Below are 27,868 nucleotides of genomic sequence, written 5' to 3'. Positions count from 1 at the left end.
ACAGCGCAATATCTACCGGTATATCGATTCCTCACTTACTATACCTGGTGGCAGTCCTTCCTGCGGCTTTGAGGTCTGTCTAGGCCTGGTCGCGTCCCGTCGCGGGGATGAGGATATTACCCACCCCTCTTCTAGCGTCCACTACGCCCAAACGTCCATTGCGCCGGATTCTATTTTCGCATCGGACGCGATGGCGCATCCAGCAGCTCAACCGATACACCTTAGCGAATGCTGCGCCAGGCAGCGTGTCCCCTTCCATTCCAGACTCTTCCCCGTGCTTGCCGTTCCGCTTCGAGACCGGCTACGGGCTCTTCGCAAAGAGAGCCCCGAGACCGTTTCCGCCGCCATTTTTAAGTCCACCGTCCGGATCGTTCAGTGATCCGCTCAGCACGCACCACCAAAGCAGGAATAGGCGCGCCCTTGTCAATGGAGAACTCATAAGGGGTATGACCAACGGAGATGATGCGGTTTACACCAGCGATTATTTCGTCTGTGTCAACGACGGCGTGGGCGCCTGGTCGATGCGGCCGAGAGGACATGCGGGGTATTTGGCGAATCTTGGAGCGGCGTCATACTTCGTGTGCTAACACTTACATCCAGTCTTTGGTCGAGATTGATATTACACTTCTGGGTTGCGGCAATACAGGACGGCATAGCTAAGCCGCGATTACCAGACACGTCATACGAGCCGGATCCGGTGCAATGCTTACAATTAGCTTACGAACGCACCCTAGAAGCTACCTCGGCGCCCAATGACTGCCAGGGGACCACCACGGCAGCTGGTGCGCAGTTATACTACAAGGGCGACGCTCGTTTGCCCAACTCCGCAACACCATTGCTGTATGTGACGAACCTTGGCGATTCACAAATCATGGTCGTGCGGCCCAAGGGTCGGGAAATGGTATACAAATCAAAAGAGCAATGGCATTGGTTTGATTGTCCTCGACAACTAGGGACGAATAGTCCGGATACCCCCTCGCAGAATGCGGTGGTCGACATTGTGGAGCTTAAAGAAGGTGATGTGGTACTGGCCATGTCGGACGGTGTCATCGACAATCTCTGGGAACACGAGATCGTGGAGAATGTGACTACTAGTATCGAGAAATGGGAGAGCCGCGGTGATGGGCGGCAACTTGGGAGTATGGAATTCGTAGCTGGACGACTCAAGAGTGCAGCTCAATGCATTGCCTTGGATCCATTTGCGGAAAGCCCATTCATGGAGCATGCTATTGACGAAGGCCTTGCCAGCGAAGGGGGTGAGTTTAAAATGTGATAAACTAATTCGCTCCAGTCTAACACCATTGCAGGCAAGCTTGATGATATCAGCGTTGTAGCTGCGTTAGTCTGTCGTCGAAACACGGATTGTTCTTAACAGGGATATTATGGCGACGTAAATAGCAACAAGTTGGTCGGTAAATGCTGGCTCGATTAATCAAATATGCTGACGTACGACTGTAGATTCTGTTAAGTATTGTCGCATTGGTTTTATCTACAACGCGCACAACACCTGGGTGAAATAGCGTTTGTTTGATTGGCAACTTGGAAGAAGATAAGCAACCGATGAGACGTGTCTCCAGGCCCCGTGCCTTGGCACATGGGGTCCGGTATAGTAGGCTTGTTGCACCGGACGGTGTTAGAAACTCAACTAATTACTTACATACCTTGGTATTTGACCTATCCATATAAAATTCTTACGGATACTGGGAACCGACACTCCGTTTTATTAACCAGATAAAGTGGGGTATTGCTACGCGCACTTGCATTGCAATAAGATCTGAAGGCTTATCGGCTTATCGTTCCTGAACTTTTTGAACTTTCTGCGACCTCATTCCAGATCCAAAAATCTAGGTGCATATCGTCGGGTACCCAAACTGAGTCAACCACCTGGCGCGATATCGCGATTCTCTGATTCACGGATCGATCTGGAACCCAAGCCTGATACGAAATGCCTCGAGCTAAGAGAAGCAAGCTCTATAGGTAAGTCATGGAAGGTTTGGCGCCAATAACTCGCGGCGGGCATAGTTCGCTGACCAGTCAATTCAGGAAGCTCATGGAGCGCTTCTCCATATCCTTTGGCTTCGTAAGTCTCATTTAAAGAGTTTCTATTCATGTAACAAGCATTGCTGACAAGGTACTGCAGAGAGAACCCTGTTTGTATACCCGAACGCGATAATCGCGCCTACTCTCGCTGACCACGCTCGACGAGAAAGACCAGGTCCTTATCGATGCCGAACTCCTCCTGGATGCTTCCAGACATAAGATAGAACTGGTTAAGAGACTGGAGCAGACGTTACATGGACAGGTGAAGCCCCTCATCACGCAGTGCTGCATCAGACAGCTTTACGGCCGCAAGGGTGAGGCGGGTGTGGACTCGGCAATCGAGTTGGGCAAGTTGTTTGAAAGAAGACGCTGCGGACACCATCCCGACCAGTACCCTGAGCCGCTCAGCGGGCTTGAATGCCTGAGCTCAGTGGTCGATCCGAAGGATAATGGCGTGAATAAATTTCACTACGTCGTTGCATCCAACGAGCTTGAAATTAGGTGAGTATACGGCAATTTACGTTTGGGATAGTTTGTAGAGCATGTTTCTTACTCCCGAGTCTATCGTTGCTCCCGACTGCCCCCCAAAACCACCCTAAGTGATTGCTTACTGACTCCAAAATACCGAATAGAGCACACATGCGACGGATTCTTGGTGTTCCGCTGATCTACATAACACGAAGTGTCATGATGTAAGCCAAATATTGAGCCATTGATGCACCCTACACGCTATGGCCTTGGGTTTCCAATTGCCCGAACCATACATATTGCGATAGCTAACAATTACATAGAATGGAGCCAATGGCATCAGGTTAGTGCTGCATTATGCGACAGGCTCGGCGGTGCACTTGACTAATGGCATCGTAGGGAGTGTCAACGAGCGATCGAAAGAAGAAAGAGGCAAGCTACGAGCGGAGATCAAGAAGCCCGTGGGGAAGAGGAAGCGCGACGACGACGACGACGACGACGACAATAGTGACGGAGGACAGAAGAGGAATGAACAAAATAAGAGTAGCCGTGAGACCGAGCAGAAGGCAAAGCTCTCGCGCGCAAAGGGACCAAACCCGCTGGCTGTAAAGAAGCCCAAGAAAACCAAGACGGTTAACCAGGTTCAAGGTCCTAAATCCTCGATACCAAAACCTTTGGAGGGTAGTGAACTGGCGGAGGGGCCGAAACGAAAGCGTAAAAGGAAGCACAAATCCACTGCTGCAGATGGTGAGACTGTCGCCATAGCCAAATCTAAGGCGGCGCCACAGCCAGAGGCTGGGGTAGAGGTGGAGGCTTGACAAGGAAGAGGGACAATGAGGATTTGGAGAGCTGACATCATAATAAACGGTATGGGGGGTAAGGGGGGCAAGGGGGCTTTTGGCCTTGGTTGCTGATGTCTGATGTCGGGGCTGGTTCACATGATTAATTTAGCTGAAAAATGAGATATCACCTGTACGAACAGTCGATCAGTTGTTTTATTTTGTATGAAATGAGAGTATCGATTGCTCGATTCCCAAGTCGCACAATGAGACAAAACAACAGCAATACTCTGAGTTCAAGGTGCAAGTGGTGGGTGGGGTTAGGTTGTCTGCGGCTTTACTAGCGGTCACACGACGCTGTGTCCACGAATGCCCCCTGCAACCTCTACTGGAGTGCTGGACCGCCTCACCGGAACTCGACCACTTCGCCCAACCAGGAAAACTCCGTGATCTCCATCTTGATTACCACAGCACAGCACGAAACAATCCACTGAGGCTGTGCTGGAGTTTTCGAACCTGTTGGCTTCAAGTGCTATTCAATGTTGTCACGACCTGTCGGTCATAGCAGGTATCGAGCTGCTACTTCAGGTTGCTTGCTTCGGCCCCGACTTTAGCTTACTGTTATTTCCATTGCTTGAGACCCCTGGATTCCTTGTCCCATAAAGGGTGTCAACTCTCGTGAACCTCGAACAATGCGCGAACCCGATGACAAGGAGCCGCCACCGCCCCCAATCAACAAGGACAATACGAATGATACAAATACAACGAGCGAAGCAGACGGCACATATGCGAAGCAGAATACTCCAATGGCGGCGGTAGCAGCAGTGCAGGAATTCGACGACTTCGGCTTGCCAATTAGGGAATACGTCAGTCCAACTCCGGACGCGGCCAACCACAAGGGCTCTACAAACACGACGGGCATAGCAGGTCAAACGAAGGAAGCAGATGATGACTCGAAGACTTTGGCTGAAGCCCCGTCGGAGAAAGTCGCCGCCAGTAAAGACATGGAACAGACGCTGAAAGCACCCACACGGCCGGACAAGGCGGACGGGTCTTCGGCCGGCAACAGCGATGACGAGGACTTTCAGGACGCACCATCAACGCCAGCGAGGACACCAGTGCCCGAACTGACCTCCCAGACCACCTTGAAGCAAACTGCAGCGCCAAAGATGGCGCCGACCGCCGAACATGCCGCACCCACAGACGCGAAGAACGCGATCGATTCAGGTCCACAAGGACAATCGAATAACGACGAAGCACCTGCGTCTCCGACCGGAAAACCGGCGGAGCCGCCAGCAGCGGCTGTAGATATGCGCCCGAGGTCTGACACGACCAGCTCTGTGCAAGCCATATCGGGGCCGTCAGTGAAGGAAGTCGCGGCCAGCAAGAAGGCCGATGAGGCGAAACGCACTTCTGCCGCGGACCACACTCGGGAGAATACTGTATCAGGCAAAGCAAATGTCATGTCTGAGTTTTCACACCAGCAGTTGACAGCGCCTCAAGAAGACGAGAAGAAAGACGAAGATGAACAATGGCAAACCATGCCTGCATATGCACCGTACGATATATACGACGACGACAACAGGCTTATAGCGAAAGAACATAATGACGAAGATGATGAGACGTATGGGTATGCTGGTCTAGGGGGTGCCGGCAAAGGATACACTAGGGTTCTTGATGATGATGCCGAATCCGAGACCAGCATGGACGGCAACACTAACTATCTTTTCAATGACAAGATTGGTACAAGTGCGGTCGATGACCCTGATGCCGAACAACGCGACGCTGTGTCACAGCTACAAGCAACTAAGGATCTCTTGACCGAGGGTCAGAGGATTGCGTATGTAGGTGCAACTCGCTTGGAACTCCAAGAAATGACCAAGGAGGCCGAAGGGCTGGAGCACACCAAGAAGACTAAAAAGAGCATCAACCTGGCTGCCGAGTCTTTGAAGATGTGGTCCCAGAAGATTATGGTCCGCTTGTATGCACACATGGAAATCAGCCCGGACGAACAGGTCATGATCGAGCAGCTTGCCACCCACGGCGTCATGCCGCAGGATCTTACACCCGTGCTGATGCAGAATGCACGTGTCAAGAATCCTATGGCCGATGACTGCGAGGCTACACATCAGTTTGGCAGCTCGACTTCACGAACGTCTATTTCCGCAAAAACAACCAGCAAACAAATAGCGACGGCACCTCCACCATATGAAAGCCATGATGGCGACGAAATGCCCGAAGTGAAGACGCCTTCGCAGCTACCCACGACAGACAAAATTGACATCGACATCCGTTGGACGGTGCTGTGCGATCTGTTCCTTGTGTTGATTGCAGATTCTATCTACGATGCAAGGTCGAGGGTACTGCTGGAGCGCGTTGGCAAGCACCTGGAAGTGCCGTGGATAGACATTTGTCGTTTTGAGAAGCGAGTGACCGACGCACTAGAAATGCAGCAGGCGGCAGAGAAAGAGAACTGGAATGAGGATGAGCACCTGGAGAACCGACGGAAGTTAGCACTCAAGCGGCGATACGTCATGATGGGATTGGCCACCGTCGGAGGCGGCCTGGTCATTGGTCTTTCTGCGGGACTATTGGCACCCCTAATTGGAGCCGGTCTGGCCGCAGGCTTCACCACCATTGGCGTGGGCGGAACGAGTTCCTTCCTGGCAGGGGCTGGAGGAGCTGCTATCATCACGTCTGGCGCTGCTGCCTCTGGTAGTTTCATGGGTGGCAAGGCTGCCGGTCGGAGAACTGGCGCGGTCAAGACATTTGAGTACCGGCCGCTGCACAATAATAAGAGAGTCAACCTGATCGTAACCATATCGGGGTGGATGACAAGCAAAGTGGACGATGTCCGTCTTCCATTCAGCACTGTCGACCCGATCATGGGGGACATGTACTCGATCCTATGGGAACCAGAGATGTTGACCAGTATGGGTGACACCATCAATATTTTGGCAACAGAAGTGAGAATCGCAATTGATCTATAAAATACTTTGATTCAGCGCTGACTACTGTCCTTAGGCCCTCACCCAAGGATTGCAACAAGTTTTGGGCAGCACCATTCTCATCGGTCTCATGGCTGCTCTTCAGTTGCCAGTTGTTCTTTCCAAGCTCGCGTACTTGATCGATAACCCATGGGCTGTATCATTAGACCGCGCTACGTCAGCAGGGCTTATTCTTGCCGATTCATTAATCGACAGGAACTTGGGAACCAGGCCCATCACGCTTGTGGGATATTCGCTGGGCTCCAGAGTAATCTTCTCGTGCCTCATGGAGCTAGCTCGTAAAGGTGCGTTTGGGGTCGTCCAGAATGTTTACATTTTTGGCTCGCCCATGGTCGTCAAGAAGGACGAATTTCTCAAGATCCGGACTGTTGTTTCCGGCAGGTTTGTCAATGGGTACAACCGAAATGATTGGATCCTGGGCTACCTATTCCGCCTAACCAACGGTGGAATCCGACGGGTGGCAGGGCTAGCGACTGTCGATGAGATCCCCGGCGTGGAGAACATGGATTGCACTGAGTTTGTAGTTGGCCATATGGACTATCGTCAAGCTATGCCAAGGTTGTTGAGGGAGTGCGGCTGGCTCGTTGAGAGTGACGAGTTTGCCGAAATTGAAGACCCAGATCCTGAGCAGCACAGAGAACGCCAGAGAGAACTCATCAATGAGATTGAGGATGCTCGCAAAGAGCTGGAGAAGGAGGACAAACCGGAAAAGAAAGGAGCCTTGGGCTTCTTCTCCCGAAAGAAGAAAGCCCAGCGTCAAGAGTGGGAAGTCTACGAAGACAATAAAGGCTTACCCGCCTCCAACGGGAGAACGGAGGACAAGTTGGGCAACAACCACGGTGTGCTTTTCGACGTGGAGGCCATGCGAGCTGAACTTGCACAAGAGCACGAGGAGTTGCAAGTTAAAGAGCTACAGTCAACACTTCCGCCGATAAAGCTGGACCTGGTCTCTAACGACAGCCCTCGAAATAATTTACGCGTGACGCGAAGTGATGATGCGACCACGACGTTGCGGGGTACGATGCCATATGAGCCGAGCACGTCGCAGGGGCTGTTTGAATCAAGTCTCCATCCCTCGTATGGATATGCACCACATGATGAAGATGTCCAGATGACGTTCGACACTTCATACCGTACGCCGGAACCGCCAGCGAAAGATTTTCAATATTTGCCGCCCACACGGCCTGAAATGAAGTCGAGCCAGACGGTCCCCACTATGGCTCTACACGATCCATGGGGCGATGACGATGAAGATTTTGGCAAGGAAAAAGAAATCTCGATGACGTTTGCGTGATACATGACGAGGATTATAATACCACTTGTTAGTATTGGGTTCAATGGATTCGGTTGAAGTGCGTCTGAGGGAGGTGCACATTCAAAGGGGCCCTGCTTCGACTTCAGAACTCACAAAAAATCGCCCCCGATTAACGAACAACATGGAAGAGAAACCATAGCATCATGGCGTTTAAACCTGTAGGTCGTAGCATTGAGGAATATTGCATGATTGGCCAGACTTCCCAGGATGGGTGAGGGTACTATGCATTCTTTTGCAAGGTGGGGGAGGGGACGGGGCAGGGAGCTTCAAGCTATATGCCGAGACATAGGAGTACCTGACAACAATTGAAGATGCAGAAAGACGGTGCGTACTCTTCAGCCGCTGGCCGTTGTTGCCGGCCCGTGTTGCCGGCCCACGTTAGCGACATTTTATCCTCAAGTTGGGTCGGGTGTTTGACGAACTATTTTTGAACTACGCAAGTATCTTAGATCATGACAGGCCGAAGGCGATCCGCATGACCACAACTCACGACGAGCAAATCTGTTTTTAGAAAGTTTACCTCAGCGCCAATGATGAGTAACACGCGTTACCATACGTGAACTCATTTGGCATCATTAGGGCCCACCGTGTTGACAATAGCCTCGAACGTCAGTCGGCCTACTCAATGGCACCTGGAATGCGAACAATGAACGGGTCGCAGCCTGTTGCTATTTATTGTACTAAGACACTAGACCCCCAAGCTCGCGCTTCCAGTTTGGAAGGCAGCGCTTGGAGAAAATAGACGAATCCTGCAAGGGCGCTAAGAGTAGGGGTCCCACACCATCCCGAGATTCCCATCCTTGGCAGTGATCAGCCGCAGCCTAAGACTCTGCTGTTTGAAGCCCGTAAGGCTGTCTCACGAGTTTCCCTCTCCAGAAGTACCGTAGGCTTTGCGAGACGAGAGTTATTTTTCAATAAGCGATTTATCTAGACCCATGTGCCGTAGGTTTTGTATGTGTTTAACCAAGCAGCCATCCAAAAAGGCGCAACAATCGAGACGAAACCGCTGTCCCACCTGAAGGATCGAGAACTCCTTAGGGCTACATTTTGTGTGCAGCTCGTCAGTCCAATCAGCATATGCGTGTCCCCGGTCGTGCCCATCGAGTGGGTTTAACGCTTTTCGGCAATGCACCCTGTCTCTGCCGCCCATATTGGCTTCAAGTACCTTTCCGCTGCGTCGGTGCCGGCGAGGAGATTTTTCTCTACGTGAGGGGCTGTCAGCAAATATTTCGTGCAGGTAAGCAATCGCTCGTCAGATAATGCTGTGGGACTAGCTCTTACCACCATCCATCATCCATCTAGGCTCAGCGGGGCGCTTGTTGGAACCTCCCCCTGGCATACGACCTTGTTTCGATGTGACGTTGGTGCATCATTGAAAACGATGTTGGTGATGAATAAAGAACAGCCGGCATGATGAATGAAGGTAAGGCGCGCATTGCCACATTCACCGTACCCATATCCTACTCCATTGTCAGCAACGACGAGTTCCATGTCGCCAGCATGCAACAAACATTACAATCGTACAACTGAATGGCCAGTGTTTTCACATATGATTTCTTCTAACACTACTACTAGGCTGCGGCGTAGTTCATCTTCGCGGGTCTCTTATGGGGGATTGGGATGTGTTGGTTCGTCAACTGGTGGGAGGCGCTGTATGCTGCATGAGCGGTATGTTTTGGTGCACGACTATGCGCAGATCAAGCGGGCGCTTGTCCAACGAGAAGTCGACCAGGCTCAGCTGAGCTGACATTGCACATTGCACTACCAACCCACATCCTTGCTATCCAGATCCCCCAGGCCGTTTCTCCCCTTCTCTCCTGTTCTCTCTTCCACACGTCTCTCGGTTTGCTTGCAAATTTCATCCCTTCTCCAATACTATTGTCATTACGGTGGATCTTCTGCGTTTAGCGTTGCTCCCGCGTTCACGACACGGTCGGTACAAGTGAACGTACTGGTTTGCTACTTGGTATTTCGGGTTGCAAGGCAGCTGCATTGAGAGTTGACAGAAGGACGATATCTTGGGCCTTGGAGCTAACTACTTCCCAACGAGACACACGATACCCCCGTGAGGTGACACAACGAAAATGCGACTCGATGCCTCGGCGTACGGACTCATAGCCTGCGTGGTCGGGGCTCAGGCGGAGGAAAGGTCGACTATATCATCATCTACGTCCATACCCTTGCCGGGGAGAGCCACGACATCGACGACCAGTTCCATCACCTTTTCGCCTAGCCAGTTCCATGGAGAATCAAATATCATCCCGCCTGAAACCAACCTAAGCATCGCATGGATACCTGCACAGAGCGTAACAGTCACCAAGATCAATTGGGTTAGGTGGGTTAGTTCCAGTTCCTATGAGTTTGTAGGGACAACCTCGCCGACAACGCAGTTCCCTCGCTTGGGTCGTTCTCGGAACGAAGACGGAACAGCTGCTGCTGCTGTTGAAAAGGCGGACGAGATCATACTCTATCATAGAGAGAACTGGGGAGCAGGTATGGGTCAGAGGGAAAAATCGAATTTGAGTTCGATTGGATTTTGTTCGTGCTGTCTTTCCCACTCATATTCACAAAGACTGCACACTGACATGAATGAACTGCAGTCGACACATCGAAGAATGAGTTGACGTTGAATATCACAAGACAAATGGAAAATTCGGACACCCACAGCATCTTAAACACACCCATCTTCCTACAACTTTTGTGGAACAGTACAGACAAATCGGGCACCAAGCACAGCTACAGCTATAGCACTTATTTTGCCTTGACCAACTACAGTGAGCACAGCAGTCAGTTGGGCAGCCTCAAAGATAAAATGGGCAACCTGAGTCTAAATAAGCCAGCGCTGTCTGAAGGAGTAGCCCTTGATCCCCCCAACCAGCTGGGAACTGGGGGGGTTTCTCAAAGCCCAACTTCGGTGTCCGCCGTGTCCGCCGTGTCCGGGCCCGTGTCCTCGTCCTTATTCTCTTTGGCGACCACCACGCCCGTGATAGGTCAAGCAAACGAAAGCGGCAGTAAACCAAGCGGACTCGCAATCGGCGCCATCGTCGGCATTGCGGTCGGCTGTGGCATCGCAGGTCTTCTCATCATCGGCTTCCTCGTCTGGTTCCTCTGCTTTAGCCGCCGCCGCGACCACAAGCCTATGCAGAACGTGGGCTACGCCTCGGACTCGGGTGTCCACGGCATGATGGCCGACAAGGAGATGCCCGTTATCAACGACAGCCCGCGGTCTCAGTACCCCGATGACAACAGCCGTCTTCACGACGGCAGCTCCATGGTGGTGAGCACTCACGGCCAGGAAGATGACGGGTCGTACGCACCGTACAGCGACAGAACAGCGACACCTCCAGGAGCAGCAGCCGTTGTTTCAGGGACAGGGGCAGGGGCCGCCGCAGGAGCCACGGCGAGTCAGACGGAGTTGCGGTCGAGCAGGTCGCCCACGCCGCCTATTGTATCAAGATATGCACATTTGGTTGAAGAAGGGATGACAGAGGACGAGATCCGTAGGCTCGAGGAAGAGGAGCGACAGCTGGATGCTGCCATAGAAGATGCTGGCAGAAATAGTCGTGCGGCGTGAGATTGCATTTGCGCGTAGAAATGACGTGAGCGACAACGCCGGTGGTGTTTTTCATACAAAGGAGGTTTGAAGGCTGGAAGTCTTATCTTGATTACAAACGTAAACTCGCTTTTTCGTGCGAATGAAAGAGCCATGATATCCTGGGGTGCGTAGCATAGGTGTGTAATGAGATATTTCGGGTTGGACATATAGATGTTGTGCAAAATGTCTGCAACTATTCATTATGATGTTGGCTTGAATTGCTTTTGCCCTGCTACCTTGTGATACGGTCCCCTAGTACTTTCTACCGTACAAAGAGATCCGAAACTCCTATCCGCTGTCCTTGAAGTCAAGGACCCTCAACACGCCGCAATGTAAAAATGTGACTAGAATACACGTACTGTATTAGCCAGTACATGGCCCAACTCTACTGGCCATAGCCAGCTCAAAGTCCTGAATGATCCCCCAAAGCATCTGGGCTGCCGTCTGCCCGTCAGAGGATTGCCCACTACAACCTTCACGATCTACCAAAAGTAAAGAGGCGACTGGCCATATTGCTCGCTATGCTACCAGCCAAGTTGCCTCCGTACAATGCGCTTCCCGCCATATTCGATGCCTGACTGAACTTGTCGCATCGCGAAAAGGCCAGGCTGTTCGTAACCGTGAGGGTCAAGGCGATGGCTAGGTAGTTTCATTAGTCTCTGTGCTTTTCTCCTGCTTAATTTCCCAGACCAAGCGATTCGTTCCATCTAGAGCCAATCGCCGAAAGGAATGTAACTCACCAACAAGCGGCAGCCAAATAAACTTGAGCCGGATCAGCGCCAGAATGGCCAGGGCGACCCACAGCACGGGCTGCGTGTAGATGGCCAGCCAGAAGAAGCGGCTGTCGGTAGGGTTGATGGTCTTGGTGCCGGGCTCGCTGCTCTCAAAGACCCAGTGGCTGTCGCCCGACGTCGGGTCAACCTCGTTCCACCAGCGCAGCCCAACCAGTCGCCGTCCCGCGATGTTCTTCAGGTAATAGAAGTCGGCAGCCAGGAGCAGGATCGTGACGATGAAGATCATGACAAGGTTCTCGATGAAGATCATGCCGAAAAGGTACACGAGGAGGGATGCTAGAAGAGGAAACATCGACGATTAGCATTTGCATCGTAGTCGTCGCATCGTGCACACCACGCGGGACGGTAGGCAGATAGATGGCGGGCGGTTGGGGGATACTTACAGACGCGGAATGCCAGAAAGAAGAGCAGAGTTATGGGGTGCGAACTGAGGCGCCAGCTCAGAGAGCCTGGCGTAGGCTGTGGTTGTTCCATTGGAGATGTGTTGGGGTGTAGAGTCGCAATTCAACTCATATTCTGCTGTTGAGATGAAGCTGCGTAATGGTGCCCGGACGGAGCTGTGACAAGCTGTCCCGAGCAGGGTTACCGCGACACCACTGAGCAGGCAGGCGCTCTATGCTCAAGATTGTCTGGCCTGGCAGCTGGCTCCAGTCCGTCGACAAAATGCCGGGCCGTCACTTGAGCACTTGAACACTACTTGAGTACTTCCTTAAGCAAAGCCGCTGGCCATATTCATCAATCTTTCCAACTTCAAGACTCCTGCAAGCTCAATTTTTCTCGGCGAGTAGTCGATATCTGGCGGGAATCTACTGGACCAACCTCATCTACTGTACTATACTGGAGTAAAGCCGTGGTTGCATTCACCTTGGCTTGTCAGGCACGTATCATGCAATACAGCCATAAGCATTATCGTCAAATACTTTGGTTTGGAAGAGTGAAAATGGGGGGGATGACCACCCATTTCAAGACCTGATTGGTAATGCTATGCTACTCATGTAGGAACAGATGGTCCCACAACGTAGTCTATCGATGAGGCAGATCCACCACGACAGCATGAATAGCGGCAAAGTTGGCCAGGTGACTTATTAACAATAAACGTTTAATTACCCTTTAGCCACGATGCCGAAACCTTGGCTTAGTCGTATCTAGTATAATATCATACCAGGTGGTAGGTGGTGGCCCCTCCGGCAAGGTTCATTCCAAAGGCTGAGCCAGGGAATGGATAGCCACAATGTCAAAGCGTGTGAGTACCTGAGTTTCTACGCTTCGTTTCAACATATTGTTTTTTCACACACACTGATATACCTTTCAAAGCCTATGGTATTTCTCAAAATAGCATACCTGTTTCTGTGGTGATCTGACCGTCCAATGGAGGCCCATCTCTGTCAGTGTGTTTTTGCTCTTACACTCCAACACTACCATGAATACTATGTAGGCAACATAGACTGTCTCCAATACAACATCAAGTATATATTACTGGCCAGTTATAGCGACTGGAACACCTTCCTGGTTGAAAAATAATCGTCCATCGTCTGCTCGAGCTGCTTTCCTTCCCTTCCTAGCAGTAGCACAAGCATGTGACCAACACTTCCTCTATTGGTTATGCGTAGCGTCTTCTGGTTACGTAACGGTCGTAGTGTTCCAATTGGTTGCTCTCTTTGTAGTTGGGGCAGCTGCTTGCACTCTGTCTCGCCGCCTCGAACGCTCGGTTGACATCAAACGGCGAAAGCCCATTGTTTGTAATACTGGAAAAAATTGAGCACTGGGGCTTCATGACTGTTTCTGACATGGGACACTGAACCTTGGCGAATGAATTAGGAAACACTCACTCGCCCGAGTGCCTGCCGTACTGCCAAATTTGCAAACGGATTGGACACACTAGGACCAGGAGTGCTGGGTGTCGGTTGGGGAAACGGGCCGGAGCCAGTCGCATTTGATCTTAACATCAACGGCGCCTTTCGTTTGGTGGTCTGTTGCTTACGTGTCAAATAGACGTTGCCTTGTGCCATTTTCGAATCCAAGAACAATGCCAACGAAGCGACAAGGAAGCCCACATCTATAGATGGACAGCAGCGATTGATGAAGCTGCAGCCAGGGACTGTCTTGGGAGAAATTTTCACAATCACGTTCTGACCCCCACCGTCTTCTGCCAGACCCCATTCAACCAGGTTACCAAGCTGAGTTGGTCGTCTCCGGTGTCCCACTTCAAGGTGATCATTTCCAAGATAGCGATGAACTTCCGGTGCACCCACGTTCAGGCCTTGGAGTCATCTGTCAGATTGCGTAGGCGGTAGATTCTAGCGGGGATAACCAGGCTGGAAGTCTTGCTCGTGGATGTAGTACCAAGTTCCAGCGAGCTAAGCATAGCATTCTAGGAAAAGGGCTAGACGAAGAGCTGCTCGTAGTAAGAATTGAAGGTTTCTTTCGAAATCTCCTACCAGGAAAGGTCAAACTTAGTGGAACCTGCCGCATCTTCTACTTTTCTCGGAAGTAAGAAGAGTACTCGGTGAGGACTTGCGAAGATTTGAGAAGTTCTCCCAGTCGACATTGGGCGTTATCACGTGGGCCGGATATCTGGACGGTATTGAGTGACAGTCAATTTCAAAGCGTGACACAAATAAGTCAGAGATTATATGAGAGGAGTGTCTTCATCTGTGTCTGTCTTAGATAGACCAGGTGCCGGTGAAGACTCCGATCCTGCCGTGGAAGGGGTGATCGAAGAGGATGGAGATGAAGGTGGTGGAGCACGAACGTCACAGCAAAGTAGAGAAGGTACTTCCACATACTTTGTAATTTTTGGCAGACGCACGGGGCTTCTAAACCGTGGGACAAGACTTACGGTTGCTGCTTCCACCTCTGTTTCACTCACAAGTTGCAAGTGACATGTGTCCAGGACAAAATAATATTCAAGACTTAACAAACACTCCCTTAGAGTTCTTCCCATAAATTTCCCAGGAAATTTTACTATGTGGAATGCGTGGAAGGTAAATCAAAACTGGCCATAACAATAGGGGTCGCGACAAGTGTATCGTTATTTCTTGCCCTAGCTACCCTCCTTCGGAAGACCCGCCCTTCGAGAAGCAATTCGTCTGTCGATCTTGCTCGAGCTGGTCAATTAAGAAGCTTTCCCAGTGAGATTAGGATGTTCCGCAACTTCATATTTTATGACGCAGCGCGAGCGCTAAAGCGTCACATATACTCCGGCAGGATAGGCCGGCGAAGAGGAAGCAGGCGTCGTAGCTACTCCGACCGGCAGGGTACACTATGGAGAAGGAGGCCCGGGGCTCCGAGTGGATGAGTGAGGAAAAGGAGGTCCCGGCTGCCCTCCTCGGCCACTGGAGGAAGAGATGGCTCACCGGAGCAGAGCATCACGATCGCCAGCGACGCGCCATCGCTGAGGAACCGGAGGGCCCTTCGATGCAGATACCGAAAGGGGGCAAGTATTTCGGCCTGAACCGACTGGAAGCGTCTACGCTGTGCCAGATCAGGACGGAAAAAATAGGACTAGCAGCCTTCTTATTCAAGACAGGGGCTTTTGGCGTGTACTCGCCGCTATGCCGCTGTGGCGACGCCCCTGAGACGGCAGAGCACGTAATCCTCTTTTGCGGGCTGTTGGAAGGACCGAGGGAACGATTACGGGCCGCTATCGCACCACGGCCACTATACTCTCGCAGAGACCTCGCAACGGCAACAGGAGAACCAGTAGTTAATGGGACTATTGTAAGGTGGCTGCTAGGGACGGGTCGGACAGCTTCAAGGCCCAGATAGCATCGATCTTCTCAGGGGGGACTTTGTTGGTAGGTTGAGAACCAACGTAGTATGGTAGTGAACGCAACGCAGTCGCCAATAGGGCGAACCGACGACGCAGCGTATGTATTTAGTCCAGCCATTAGGGCACGGTTTGACATACGGGAGTACTAGTAGAGGTACCGGGGGCTTCGAGCCTACGGCGTATTTAATAATAATAATATTTTATGAGGTACTGCTACACCTGCGGAGACCCGGCAATGTTAGGTAGAAACTACGACATCATTTCTCCGTATGAGGAAATTTGGCATTTAGGTCAGTATTAATTCCACATTGACAGAATTAAGAGAGACCAAGATCAATTATTTTGTTCCACGGCGCGGGGACCAGTCGTATTGGGCTCTTTCTTTGGATCAAATCGACGCCGTCGAAGCCTCCAGGCTATAGCGGCGATAACTGGTATCAGCAACAAAAGCAAGCCAAGGACTACCACCCAGGCTTCAGTCCCAGGAGTATCTTCAAACTTCGAAGACTTCGTAGGCTCTGTATCTCGAACAGAAGACATTGGATCGTCTGTTAACGGTGATATCGTAGTTGGTGTTACTGAGGCCTCTGTCGATCAAGGAGTCGAGCTCACAGGTTGCATAGGGGTCGCATGCAGGCCAGTTTCTAATTTGCGGTGAAGGGTTTCCCAACTATTAATGTATGCTGAACTGGACAAGGCAAAATCAACACTAAGAGGTAGGTTGTCAGACACACATAAATCTTAACCGGCCGACCTATATTGTATATTGTTTCCCAATGAATCATCCTTAATCAAGCCCCTTCAACACATAGTTGTCATAGTATCCGGGGCTGATTGAGCGCAAGTCATGGAAATGCAAGATTGCAACTTGTAGGACACGGTATTGTGGAGGCAAATATGTTGAATTGAGTATATTTGACATTCGAAGTAAAAGGCAAACTACTCCTTTGCCACACCTTCCATGAGGGCAGTGAAAAGCCCTATCTTACACGTTTGCCACATTCTACTATCTGTGTACCATTGATAGTACCGGTGTATAATAGTACGCTGATCACCGAATTATGACATATTATCTTTGCAAGAACAAGAGAAATCCCCTTTATGTGTTCTTGAGAACTTATTGTTTAACTGCCGCACCATACCGCAACCTAGGAGATGGTATAAACGGCGCCCCAAGAATGTAATAATATGGAATAGCCCAACATTTCAGTGTAAGACACTAGGCATAACTTGATGATCCCACCTGAGGGCGCCGTTCATTTTGTCTTGCAGTTACTAACACCCCAAGGAAAGTAGTCCTTGTTAAATTGTCAGAAAAGGGTTTGGCATGATGACTGTATTTTTTGATCTCAGTCGCTCGGTATGTATCTCACGGCCTATGACGCCCACATGTGTTTGCCTGTACGGAGTCTAGAGGCAATGCGGTTCCTAGTATTATTATTATAGGTATCTACTATGCACTACCAGGAACTAGGAGAACACGACTTGCTTCATAGTTGGGCGAAAAGAGTTTCATATGGAGAGATTTGCTATTGAAGAGCCAGCCGTGGGCGGCACCGAAATTCTGAGGATAGTGCTGCTTTTTGGACGGCGTAGCGTAGCATTTGAATACAGATGGGTTAGAACGTCTGAGAAGAAACAGTAATACCAGAGACCTAGTGTAATTGGAGAACATGTAGTGCTGATAACAAATACTTCTTCTATGAAAGGATCTCAACATCTGGACCAACTCATCATATGGGAAGGTCCAACACAGTACATCGAAAACACAATGGACTCCTCTACGAAACCCTTCACAATTGGATAGAGAAAAGTCTCGTGCCCACAGATTAAACTAAACTTTGTTATTACTGCTGTGACTGTGATAAATCCTCCCTCTAGTTCCCCGAACCCCATGTACAACATTGCGGTGTCGGCTCTAGCACGAGTTTGCCATGTGTTCATGTGCTGGGTTTGCATCTTATATCGCATAATGAGCATAATCGTGAAGACCCCCCAGCCTATGGTTATGACTATGCAGATGCCTACTGGAATTGCGGTGCTCATGTTGTCGTTAGTCTTCAATCGAGATTGAGATTACTAGGTTTGTTATAAGGGACTGGAAATAATTCGGTACCGCATTTGGAGACTTCTACTTTGTGGACTTTCTACTGCCAAAAATGACTTGCGGGAGTGGATTCGGCAGATCATCAATGATTGATAGTCAGGTTGGTTTCGTCTGCGAATGAGCGAGTAAGTTAGGAACGTGACAGTTGCAAGCCCAGGTTTTGCCTTCGTTCAGCTGTGTTTTCATCACATCTTCGCAGTGCGATTCACCAGTCACCACGCTGGTTGACTGAATCCCGTTGTACATCAAGACCGACTAGAAACAACGAGAACAATGCCGGTGATGAAACTCGATCCTCAGAAAAAAAAACTCACGATATTTACCTCTTACCTGCCCAACGTCAACCCCCCGTCCCCTCCCCTTTTTCATAATATTTCTTGACGACGCCTGCCAGCTTGCATCCCCTCAAACCACCTTCTGTTCTTAGAAAAGATCTCGTTTCCATTCCAAATGCCTCATTGAGCTCAGCATCTATCATAGCCATGTCATCACCCCCATCCTGAGCCTCCTTATCCCTCCTCTCCAGCTCCTCCAGCCCAACACAGTGCCTCTCCACCTTCTGCCCACGCTCTCTCTCAAAAGTACCAGCCGCATTTTCCAAGCTAATCCTATCTACACTCACGTATACGTGAATCCCCCCTCTCTCACCAACAGGCACTTTCAGCGATCTACTCATACGCCAAATCATCTGCCATAGTGAGGCTAATCTAATTCCAACTATCCCCCGGGACTAACACTCACTTCCTATCCGCATCTATGGGACTGGGCAGGCCAGGAAAGTCCTTCTTCTTGCCCTTGAGCAGGAAGAAGCTCATGAAGATGCCGTTATACACCAGCACGTGCTCGATCCGCTCTGCCTTACGTACGGTCTGCAGGCGCGTGCGGAACTGCAGCTTGATCCTCCTTAGCACTAGGTGGCACCGGGAAGCGCGCGAGGTCGTTTGGACACTCAGCCGGCACGAGCGGCGCAGCTTTTGGGTCACAGGGGCGGAGAGCAAGTTGCCGTGGGAGTGAACTTGGGATACCGGGTCGGTGAAATTGACTATGAAGGACAGGCGAGTGTCTGCGCCTACAAGTGCATTGTTCAAGGATTCGGGAGTCGTAGTCGACTACCTGGACTGTGGTTAGGGTTCAGTTACAAGGTCTGTATCATATATGTTGGTGGGTAGGCGATGTTACTCTGACAACAGCGCCCTAGTCCTTCAAGTCAGGCTTTGGTGAGCGCGAGAGCACTTTGATTTTGAGCTTGCTGCTGGCCAAGAACTCGTCCAGGATATGCTTGCCTTGGCGGCGATGGGTTTACTACAGAAATGGATAGCCTTACCAGCGCACCAGCTCCTGCTATGACGATATTCTTCAACGTGGACGAAACGAAAGCTTGCTGCTGAATACTCAGGTAAAAGGCAGAGGGTCGGATCATTTGTGTGTGGTTGAGATGGGGAGATATTAAATGATATATGCCCTTGAAATCGACACGGTGCCGGTACGTGCAGCACAAGTAGGCGAAATACACCAATGATCCTCAAATTTTATTCAGCTACGGACAGCCAAGAAGCCCTACTGAGAATAAGTCCAAAATGTGCCCGGGGCGTCCGGTCTACAATTTTGGCTGCACGGATCCGCCGCATTGGAGCGGCCAAGAGACTGCAAGAGCTGAACTCAAGTCTTCACTTTCATACAACCTCAATGTCAGAATTTGAAGCATGTGTTTGATGATGATCGTCTAGTTGCTGCCAAACTGCTGTTAAATGGCTCTACGTACCATACGTACCAACTCAGCTGGTAGTTGCAGATTTCTGCGCCACAGAGCCGCTTATCTGCTTCCTTCGTTCACGAGTCGCAGTTAGACTTCCCCTTGCGCGAAATGATAAAAGGAAAGACCACTCAAAAGTTCCTGTACATCCGAACCCTATGAGCATGCTAAGACGGAGTATGGTGCCCGTCTAGTAAGACCAGGCTCCTGCCACCGTGGCAGAGCCACACTAGGTCTCTGGCTATTCCTCCGGCGTTGCATCCGTATGAACCAAAGTGTGATGCGAGTGGTGTACAATGCGAGGACAGCCATGACCCGTAGAAAATCAGTGTCAACGCCCCCAATCCAAGTACATGCAGGATTTTGTGAGTTGAATGATGCCCAGGAAGAACTGCCATTTTGGGTGTAGATAAAGAATCTCCCAATTTACTGTACAAGAAACATTCTGACGATGAGAGTTTGGAGGATGTTTGAAGAAGAGCACTGCAAGTTGTGAAGGGCTAGATGGGGTTGAGGCAAGCTCAATCCGATACCACAACTTGGGTTAAACGAGGTGGGCCGTGTGTCTTCATACTTCCCACTCTTCCTCGATTTCATTGTCATCTGTGGTCTCATCGGGGGTCAAGGCAACGAACGAGGAGGTACTGCTCAAGCCTGGCTTCGGTTTGTTGATGCCATTGGCGGGGGCCTTGGGCGTAGGCGCAGAAGGGACGTTCTCGGCCGACGAAGAGTTGTCCGGGTCCTGTGTTTTCTTGCCCTTCTTCTTCTTGCTTGTAACCTCATTCCAGGCATCTTCTTGTTCCATGCTCTTGAGCTTCTCGAGCTGTTCCTCCTCTGAAGGCACAGAGGACATCCACGAATCAGGTCGCTCCTTGATCGAGGAGGTAGCTGGCTTCGGCGTGTCGAGGCTTGTCGTGTCGGCCTTTGCCTTCTGCTCAAAAGTGTCCAGAGGCTGGACCGAGGCAGTGGGGGAGTCGCCGTTGGTCTTGTTAGACCAGGCATTTGATTGCTGCGCCATGAAGACCGAACCGTCTTTGGCGGGACGACCCTCGGCAATACGAGCTGCGCGTCGTTGGGCATCAGCCAATGCCTTTCGAGCCTTCTCCGCCTCTTCGTTTTGCTCCTTAGCCTGCTCGGCCTTCTTGCGGTTTTGTCGCTGTTTCTTCGTCACAATAGCTTCGGCTGCCTTGACTTTCTTCTCCTTGGTCTTGACCGAGTCGGTCGAGGTGAGGCGGAGGATCGAGGGTCCAGCATTAGGCTTCTCCAGCATGTCTGACACATCTCGACTATCAGCCGCGGCAATCTCGGGCGAGTTGGCGGGCGACAGGTCATCATCGGCATCACCTGTGGTGGAAGATGGAGCCGAAGTCTTGGTTTCGGCGGGAGCTGCGGCAGCGGCCTTGGGTGCTTCCTGTGCCTTGGACGCCTCCTGAGCCTTGGACTGCTTGACAGACTTTTGACGCTTCTCGTCCGTCTTATTGGCCGTGTTGATGCTGGTACCAGTCTTCAGGTTCGCAAACTGGCGAGCAAACTCACGGTCGGCGATCTTGGAAGATTTGTCCTCCTCGGGATCGACATTGACGCTGGAAGAGAAGGCACCACTGGTCGAAGTGCTTGGGGCCATTGGCTTGGGCTTCGACTTGGGCTTCAGGGCCTTCTCGGTCTTCTTTTTCAATGCAGCACCCGCTGATTTCGCATCGGCCTCCCAAGTGGTTTCTCGCCCCTGTTGTGCGGGGGCTTTGCTGAGCAGATTCCGCCTGACCCAGCCGAAGCCGCCAAAGTAGACGCCTGCTACGACGACAATGAGAGTCCATCCACCAATGGTGGTGAGGGCATTGTATCTGTTGGAGCTATCCATTGTGGGCGATGGGTGGTATTAATGCTAGAATATCTCGATGGACGTCCTCGCTCGTGCCACTCGGGGCGCTGAGTAGCTGGGCAGGTCCTGGCTAAAGCTGATGCTCGTGGTCGTGAGTGGAGGATGGCAATGGCGGCTGTAGCAATGGGATCTGCTCGATGCCAATGACAAGTACCAATAATTGTCGTTAAGGAAAGGACAGATGATGCTGTACAGGTTTGGCAGGTCGTTTCGCGTGTGGCCAGTACAACAGAATTGCCAATGGAGGAAGGAAGGTACGAGGTGCGTGTCTTAAAGGAGGTGCTGGGCACTGGTAACTGTCAATCAGGCGAATCAAGTGTCAACGAGAAATGAAGGTGCCAACTTTGATGGAATCAGAGGAAAGCAGTTCAGGTCCGAGATGACACCCACTTGTGGCACAGCGACAAGAGAATTGGAAAAGATAAAATTCAATGCTGCAGGACTGTAATTGCAGTTGGAGATTCAGCATTTGCCCCAGACTCAATCAAGTTGGACGTTTCCCTGACTTGGCCAGGTGTTCTCACGAGGTGGTGGCCAATCAGAGGTGGGCTTATCGAGAATTTGGCTTGGATGCTTTACAGGTGTTAGGGTAGGGGGGAAGCTCTGCGCAAAGCCTTTGAGGCATTTGGGGTCTGGACTTTCCTCTCCGCCTGGCTCTGGACACTGGCAAAAGTTCGGACATGTGCCGCGTATCTCGGTCCTCCTGGTCTGGATACGACGCTTGAAACCGAACAATTTAGCAACAAGTTGGAAGTCACCAATGTATGGCAATACCACCTAAAACGCCTGTCAAGTCGAGTAGCGCGGTTTGGAAGAAAGGCAGCTGAAGGTGGTTTTGCAATTCGAGGATTGGCGCACAGTGGATTTAGATGTGGAATCAAGTTGGAGAGTTTGACAACCTGGAAGCGCATCAGTGCTTGGTATTGATAATCCATCCATCACCTCATTCATGGATGGCTTCAATAATGGATGATCCATGGACTTGATCCATGTCACCCGTGCCACATCCCACATTTCGGATTCGCTCACCACCAACTTGGCCAGTTTTTCGACGGATTTCAACCTTCAATTAGAATCTACGTAATAACCGCCAACCAAGGCCTGTCTCGAATACATCTGTAGGCTGTAATTGGCCTGTCAATCGACGTCTTCTAGCTTCTTTTGCGGCATCAGAAAAGCTCTTTTTGGCTACTCTACGTAGTCCTTCATGATACTTGGCGAGAACTCTCTGTGCTTTAGCTACCTCATCTTCAACCTTCCTCTTCACCATCTCTCTACCTTCTGCAACGGATAAAACTCCACCAGATTGAAGATGATAGTTCTTCGTAGCGCGCCGTTGTTTTGATATACGTTCGGCGTACTTTGTACGGCTAAGATCGCGCTTAGTCTGCATAAGCTCGGTCGCATTAACGAGGGACCCTTTAACAAAGCGACTAAGTCGATAGGCTAGATCTGGACCAATACCAAGCTCTGGATCAGTAAGAAAGTTCGTAATCTTGCTAGCTACTTTATTAATTTGTCGAAAAGTAGTAGGTGTGCCTTCATATGACGAAGATGAAGGGGCTGGTGGTGGTGATGGCGTCTTTGGTATACGTTCTTCAATCTCTTGTAGTATTGGATGAGGGTAAAATGGATATATACCGGTTTTCTTGAAGGCTGACTGGATAGTACTCGCTTTGAAGGTCTTTTTGCGTACATCTTCGATAATTGAGAGGAACTCTAGCTTGGTTATATTGGTACATCCATCCCGTACTAGCTGATCGAGGGACTTCGCATGCCAGTGCTTATATGGCTGAAAAACAACCACATCTAGTGGCTGTAAGAGATGAGTAAGATGGGGGGGCAAGCCGAAGGGTATAATATCGTGGTCGTTGCAGTACTGGATAAACTGCTTCGTATGGTGGCTGCCGTGGCCGTCTAAGATCAATAGTCGCTTTCGACCTTTCTGCGTTTTCTTAGAGTGTTGTTCGAAGTGCATAAGCCACTCGAGAGAGATCTCGTCATTCGAATAACCTGTATCGACCGGCCGTAGCTTCGTATCTGGATGAAGGTCTTGCGCGTACCACTGAGCCGAGTGGATAGTCCCCGTGAGTATGAGGAAAGCTGGTATTACGTCGCCAGCAGCAGAGATAGCTTCAATAGCTGTCGCTGTCTCTCTATTTTCTGGTAGGCCGAAGTAATGGGCCCTCTTGCGCTTAGTGATGATAAGTTGATCGTTACCAACACCAATCCGGAAGCCAGTCTCGTCCATATTCCAGAGATCAGAGGGATCGATTCCTTCTTCCCGGAGGACTCTCTCAAGCCGTGTAAAATACTCTCGTATAGTGTCGAGGTTTTCAGCAGTCTGGCGGTTTGAATGGAGCTTCCGCTGGGAAGCGTGGAAGTAGCTATGGCGCTTGAGGAAACGTGTAGTCCAGTTTGATCCGACTGTTGGTGGTGGCTGATTTGGTAGAACCTTGACTCTCTCACGCAATATCGTATTTGCAGCGTCGGTAACGAATTCTACGCGAACCGCAAGATTGATCCTATCAAGGCGGTCGATGTAATTACAGAGGGCCTTTTCTTCGGCTTCAGATAGTAGTTTGTTGAGTCCTCCGTGGTTCTTAGTCTTCCCAGCTTGCTTGACGCGGTATCGGAGGGTCTCGCGTTTTACGCCGCTTTCTCGCGCAATCTTGGCAATTTTGGCTTGAGGATGCTCTTGCATGTAGAGGACGGCTTCCTGTAGCTGTGAGTCCATTGCTATTGGAAAATTAATTGACGAAGATAGGATAGGTTGAAGTTGAAAGTGTCGAAAAACTGGCCAAGTTGGTGGTGAGCACCAACTTAGGTTGGTGAGCTCAAGCGAATCCGAAATAAGTAGGGTGTGGCACGGGTACCACATTGGACGCATCCACGAGCTCGGAGTTCGGTCCCAGAAGACAGTCGTAGAACCCTTGTGTCTGCAGGATTATGGCCGGGAGTACTGGATTAAAACATATTGGTTCCTGGCGAGGAAGGTCGGGTATCATGCGTGCCGACAACGGGAATTGAGTCAATTAGTTACACCGTCATCTAAGAAGCAGTATCACAACATTAGCTGTAATTCGGTAACAAATGAGACCTGCGAACTCCGAGTCCGAGGAATAGCAGCATGAGGGGGCCAACTACAGCGTGCAAACACGGAGAAAGGTGATCTAGTCGATTAGTTGTCTGCAGTTGATGCAGTTACTACCATTTTGGTCGGCTTTCGCGGGTCACCGGTGGGCACCGGTGGGCACCGACTTGACTCGAATGGAGCCGGCCATGATATCATGCAATGGGGCTGATGCTTATCAAGATCGAGACTTGACTGTTGCTTGCAGCAATTCATTGTTGCGAATTTTGAATTTTCAAGCCTTCTCACTTCAGCTTACCCTTGCCCTTGTAATGGCCTTATTGTTCCTCTGTTTTCGAAGCTGCTCCACCTTCTGACCCAATCGAAGTGTGCGAGGAACATATTACTCCAGGACAAAACAAGTTGAACCTTATTGTGTGTATTTGGGGAGCTGTGCTTATTCTGAAGGAACGTGCGACTGAAACAGGCCGGACGTCGGACCCTGATGACCAGAGAAGATCAACTTAGCAGACCAACATTACGACAATCTCAGCTTTAAAGCTGTAAGGTGGATTGTATTTTAATCATGGCTCCCAGGAACAGGATCATCTTCGACACCGATCCAGGCAAGTCAGCCCTAACCAGATGAGCCACTTGATGCTAACCTGTCAGCAGGTGTCGATGACATGCTGGCTATGCTGCTTGCTTTAGCGTCATCGCCTGAAGAGCTCGAGATTGTTATGCTCTCCGTCACGTACGGCAATGTGCCCCTCAAGAGCTGTCTGAAGAATGTCGTATCCCTATTCCATGTTTTAGACAAGGAGATCGCATGGCGCAGGGCTCAAGGCAAGCCTCAAGGATTCGAGGTGCTGCGGGCTTTCAAGCCCATTGTCGCCATTGGGCCCGAGCATGCCCTAGAGGAAGAGATCCTCGCAGAAGATGGCTTCCGTGAGTTGATGCCAGTAGACATAGGAAACTACGGTCCATATAGCTGACTAAGCTCCAGACGGCGCTGATGGCTTACACGGTGTACATGAGGCTGTGCGTTGACCAAGCTGAACTATGTGCATGAGGTACTGACCAAAGACAGCACCCGCACCTCAGCCCTGCAGAGACCTGGAAGTCCTTGTTCGAAGAGGGCGTGCCGAGCGCTGCTGAGGATCCTTCATACTATTCTCATTTCATTCCATCTAGGACACCGGCCCACAAGGAGATACTTCGTATTCTTAAGGAAGAGCCCGAAGACACCATTACCATCTGCGCCGTTGGCCCCATGACCAACATAGCCATGGCGGCAGCAGAGGACCCTGAGACTTTCCTCCGTGTAAAGGAGTTGGTCGTTATGGGTGGAGCTGTGGACGTGGAGGGCAACGTCACCCCGGTGGCCGAGTTCAACACATTCGCTGATGCAATAGCGACAGCACGAGTGTTCGCTTTGACTTCTGCTGTACCGACGTCGACCATGCCAACTGTACCCCTGACCAAATCCGGCTTGCCACCGTATCCAGAGAAGCTGTCCAAGCGGTTGAGACTTAGTTTATTCCCACTTGACATTACCACACCGCACCTTCTAAACAAGAGCTTCTTTTTTGACAGCATCACAACTCATCTCAAGGAAGGCAGTCCGCTAGCCACTTGGATCAACACATTCATGTCGGGGACCTTCCGACAGATCGAACGCATCGTGGGGACCGATGAAGAGCCCGGACTATCACTCCATGATCCCTTAACTATCTGGTATATGATCACACACGGTGACCCTGGCTGGAAGTTGGCCAAGGGGGGACAGGAAGATATTCGAGTCGAGACGTCGGGCCAGTGGACCCATGGTATGCACGTGATAGATCGTCGAGGCCGTAAGAGGGCTGGGGAAGGGATTGCAGTCGGCCTTGGTGTTGACTCACAGGGACCAGACGCCGTGACCATTGACGAAATAACTGGTGACGATTTCGGTTGGTTGAGTGCGAAGAGGGGGAACAGGATCAACAGATACGCCGAGAGTCCTGGCACTGACAAGTTCGCACCACTCCTAATGGAGCGACTATTCGGCAAGAACTAAAGTATGGGTGTCATAACACAGGCGGACCATTAAGGACCGCATAGGTGTCAGCAGACCGTTTAGTGTGGTATCATTCGGCAGCGCATACCCTATTCAGGCCCCAGTTCCTGTGTCAAATGCCAAATTGTTGCCCTCTCAACGCCGTTTTATGCAAATCGCTCCTGCCTGCACAGCGCAACCGAGCTTATGTCGTCCTTCCAATTCGCTCTATCCGTATCTATCAAACATGCTTAGTGCCTCCGATGGCTGATCCCTTCACTTCACGCCAGTTGATGCTAGCGTCAAGCGCCTCATCGATCAATCCGACGGTGCAGACATTGTCGCCTCGTACAATGTATAGACCCAGGGGGTGTTCGCCCGAAGGTTCAGGACTGTCGCGGGTTTGGATAACGCGCTCGACCGCATTCTGAAGGACCTGGGACGGCTGGTACTTAGCCCAATGCGCATTTCTTGGGTTCGGCGTTGGAGGGGGGAATGCAGCACTCACCAGGTTGGTCAACTGATCGCAACCAACAAGCTGGCCGACCAGGGTGCGGGAGTCGGCAGTCAGAATCAGTACCTTCTCTATCGAGCTGTCAGAATCAAGTTGTAAGCTCAAAATTGACGACGATGGTCTTGGGAAAGCTAGAGGGTTTGACTAACTGTTCATATACCCAGCGAGGTTCGATGACATCTTGACGATACAGCAGCAAGGCTTGGCAGCAGTTGAACGTTACGCAAAGTAGAGTTTAGGTTGCGAAGGAATAGGATCAAATAAGGGCAATGTTTGTGTGTGCCTTTATGCAATGTTCAGCGTGATTCTCTAGAGGCGCCAGTTCATAGTTCTCTGTCCTACCAAGCAATAGCAATCAAACCATGTCGAATCGGGTGGCTGCTCGACAACTTGATTGCAGATGGAAATCACGGAGGACGGAGGAAGGAGTAAGAATTTGCCGACGCCCGAGCTTTCCAAGCACGGACCAGGTCTGGGGACGTTTCAACTAACCCTTCCGAAGTCCAGAACTCCCCAGTACCATTTCATCTTAAGAATGAACTCCGGATGGTCACAAGCCTTGTGAGCCTCAAGGAACAAAGCTTGCTTTAGAGTGTAAAGCAGTGTTCCTGTTTCAACAATCCACTATTTATGGTAGACAGTGGCTCAATTCATGATTTTGGCTTATGGGTTGGGATGAACCACCAGCCGCCGCCCGTTCTGACAAGGATCTCGCTAGACCTGTGAAACGCTG

The 27,868-nt window shown here is 50.8% G+C and overlaps 9 protein-coding genes across 9 annotated transcripts; 5 read left to right on the top strand and 4 right to left on the bottom strand.

Moving 5' to 3' along the window:
* Positions 1–107: 107 nt before the first annotated feature.
* Positions 108–1,372, top strand: BCR38DRAFT_354604 (phosphatase 2C-like domain-containing protein; the record flags this gene model as incomplete). Its single annotated transcript, XM_040856891.1, has 3 exons — positions 108–544; positions 601–1,256; positions 1,308–1,372. 3 exons carry the CDS (start codon positions 108–110, stop codon positions 1,370–1,372), a joined length of 1,158 nt encoding a protein of 385 aa, XP_040710807.1.
* A 314-nt stretch (positions 1,373–1,686) lies between these two features.
* On the top strand, positions 1,687–3,552 carry BCR38DRAFT_85196 (Fcf1-domain-containing protein). Its single transcript, XM_040865695.1, has 7 exons — positions 1,687–1,977; positions 2,044–2,080; positions 2,141–2,150; positions 2,211–2,541; positions 2,673–2,732; positions 2,832–2,851; positions 2,908–3,552. Exons 1-7 carry the CDS (start codon positions 1,946–1,948, stop codon positions 3,324–3,326), a joined length of 909 nt encoding a protein of 302 aa, XP_040710806.1. The 5' UTR covers positions 1,687–1,945; the 3' UTR covers positions 3,327–3,552.
* Positions 3,553–3,979: 427 nt separating this feature from the next.
* BCR38DRAFT_354359 (DUF726 domain protein) lies at positions 3,980–7,589 on the top strand (the record flags this gene model as incomplete). Its single annotated transcript, XM_040856876.1, has 3 exons — positions 3,980–4,283; positions 4,491–6,253; positions 6,312–7,589. The coding sequence occupies 3 exons, from the start codon at positions 3,980–3,982 to the stop codon at positions 7,587–7,589; spliced, it is 3,345 nt and encodes a 1,114-aa protein (XP_040710805.1).
* Positions 7,590–8,435: 846 nt separating this feature from the next.
* BCR38DRAFT_449440 (uncharacterized protein) lies at positions 8,436–9,206 on the bottom strand. Its single transcript, XM_040861289.1, has 3 exons — positions 9,186–9,206; positions 8,913–9,033; positions 8,436–8,847 (listed from the first exon to the last, which is right to left on the bottom strand). The coding sequence occupies exons 1-3, from the start codon at positions 9,200–9,202 to the stop codon at positions 8,515–8,517; spliced, it is 471 nt and encodes a 156-aa protein (XP_040710804.1). The 5' UTR covers positions 9,203–9,206; the 3' UTR covers positions 8,436–8,514.
* A 488-nt stretch (positions 9,207–9,694) lies between these two features.
* Positions 9,695–11,184, top strand: BCR38DRAFT_413940 (uncharacterized protein; the record flags this gene model as incomplete). Its single annotated transcript, XM_040858883.1, has 2 exons — positions 9,695–10,103; positions 10,211–11,184. 2 exons carry the CDS (start codon positions 9,695–9,697, stop codon positions 11,182–11,184), a joined length of 1,383 nt encoding a protein of 460 aa, XP_040710803.1.
* A 496-nt stretch (positions 11,185–11,680) lies between these two features.
* BCR38DRAFT_354207 (uncharacterized protein) lies at positions 11,681–12,473 on the bottom strand (the record flags this gene model as incomplete). The annotated part of the gene is made up of 3 exons (XM_040856861.1): positions 11,681–11,844; positions 11,946–12,275; positions 12,383–12,473. 3 exons carry the CDS (start codon positions 12,471–12,473, stop codon positions 11,681–11,683), a joined length of 585 nt encoding a protein of 194 aa, XP_040710802.1.
* Positions 12,474–20,114: 7,641 nt separating this feature from the next.
* BCR38DRAFT_85055 (uncharacterized protein) lies at positions 20,115–21,791 on the bottom strand. Its single transcript, XM_040865694.1, has 2 exons — positions 21,430–21,791; positions 20,115–21,270 (listed from the first exon to the last, which is right to left on the bottom strand). Exons 1-2 carry the CDS (start codon positions 21,487–21,489, stop codon positions 20,200–20,202), a joined length of 1,131 nt encoding a protein of 376 aa, XP_040710801.1. The 5' UTR covers positions 21,490–21,791; the 3' UTR covers positions 20,115–20,199.
* A 3,274-nt stretch (positions 21,792–25,065) lies between these two features.
* BCR38DRAFT_84996 (inosine-uridine preferring nucleoside hydrolase) lies at positions 25,066–26,752 on the top strand. Its single transcript, XM_040865693.1, has 4 exons — positions 25,066–25,209; positions 25,256–25,531; positions 25,590–25,624; positions 25,674–26,752. Exons 1-4 carry the CDS (start codon positions 25,170–25,172, stop codon positions 26,640–26,642), a joined length of 1,320 nt encoding a protein of 439 aa, XP_040710800.1. The 5' UTR covers positions 25,066–25,169; the 3' UTR covers positions 26,643–26,752.
* Positions 26,753–26,862: 110 nt separating this feature from the next.
* Positions 26,863–27,315, bottom strand: BCR38DRAFT_461268 (uncharacterized protein; the record flags this gene model as incomplete). The annotated part of the gene is made up of 3 exons (XM_040862507.1): positions 26,863–27,057; positions 27,130–27,206; positions 27,285–27,315. 3 exons carry the CDS (start codon positions 27,313–27,315, stop codon positions 26,863–26,865), a joined length of 303 nt encoding a protein of 100 aa, XP_040710799.1.
* Between the last annotated feature and the right edge of the window lie 553 nt (positions 27,316–27,868).

Source organism: Pseudomassariella vexata (assembly GCF_002105095.1).
Source record: "Pseudomassariella vexata strain CBS 129021 chromosome Unknown BCR38scaffold_19, whole genome shotgun sequence".
NCBI classification, from domain to species: Eukaryota; Fungi; Ascomycota; class Sordariomycetes; order Amphisphaeriales; family Pseudomassariaceae; genus Pseudomassariella; species Pseudomassariella vexata.
This window is presented reverse-complemented; position numbering and strand designations above follow the sequence as displayed.

What these genes read in the sequence shown, in the direction of transcription:
- BCR38DRAFT_85196 (XM_040865695.1), top strand. Translation starts at nt 1,946, where the DNA reads ATGCCTCGAGCTAAGAGAAGCAAGCTCTATAG. An exon ending in TCCAACGAGCTTGAAATTAG is followed by an intron (nt 2,542 to 2,672) that starts GTGAGTATACGG and finishes AATACCGAATAG; the next exon opens with AGCACACATGCGACGGATTC. An exon ending in AATGGAGCCAATGGCATCAG is followed by an intron (nt 2,852 to 2,907) that starts GTTAGTGCTGCA and finishes ATGGCATCGTAG; the next exon opens with GGAGTGTCAACGAGCGATCG.
- BCR38DRAFT_449440 (XM_040861289.1), bottom strand. An exon ending in CAACAAGCGCCCCGCTGAGC is followed by an intron (nt 8,848 to 8,912) that starts CTAGATGGATGA and finishes GCGATTGCTTAC; the next exon opens with CTGCACGAAATATTTGCTGA.
- BCR38DRAFT_85055 (XM_040865694.1), bottom strand. Translation starts at nt 21,489, where the DNA reads ATGGATAGCTCCAACAGATACAATGCCCTCACCACCATTGGTGGATGG. An exon ending in GTGGATGGACTCTCATTGTC is followed by an intron (nt 21,271 to 21,429) that starts GTCGTAGCAGGC and finishes CTGAAGCCCAAG; the next exon opens with TCGAAGCCCAAGCCAATGGC.
- BCR38DRAFT_84996 (XM_040865693.1), top strand. Translation starts at nt 25,170, where the DNA reads ATGGCTCCCAGGAACAGGATCATCTTCGACACCGATCCAG. An exon ending in CCTCGCAGAAGATGGCTTCC is followed by an intron (nt 25,532 to 25,589) that starts GTGAGTTGATGC and finishes ACTAAGCTCCAG; the next exon opens with ACGGCGCTGATGGCTTACAC. An exon ending in TACACGGTGTACATGAGGCT is followed by an intron (nt 25,625 to 25,673) that starts GTGCGTTGACCA and finishes GACCAAAGACAG; the next exon opens with CACCCGCACCTCAGCCCTGC.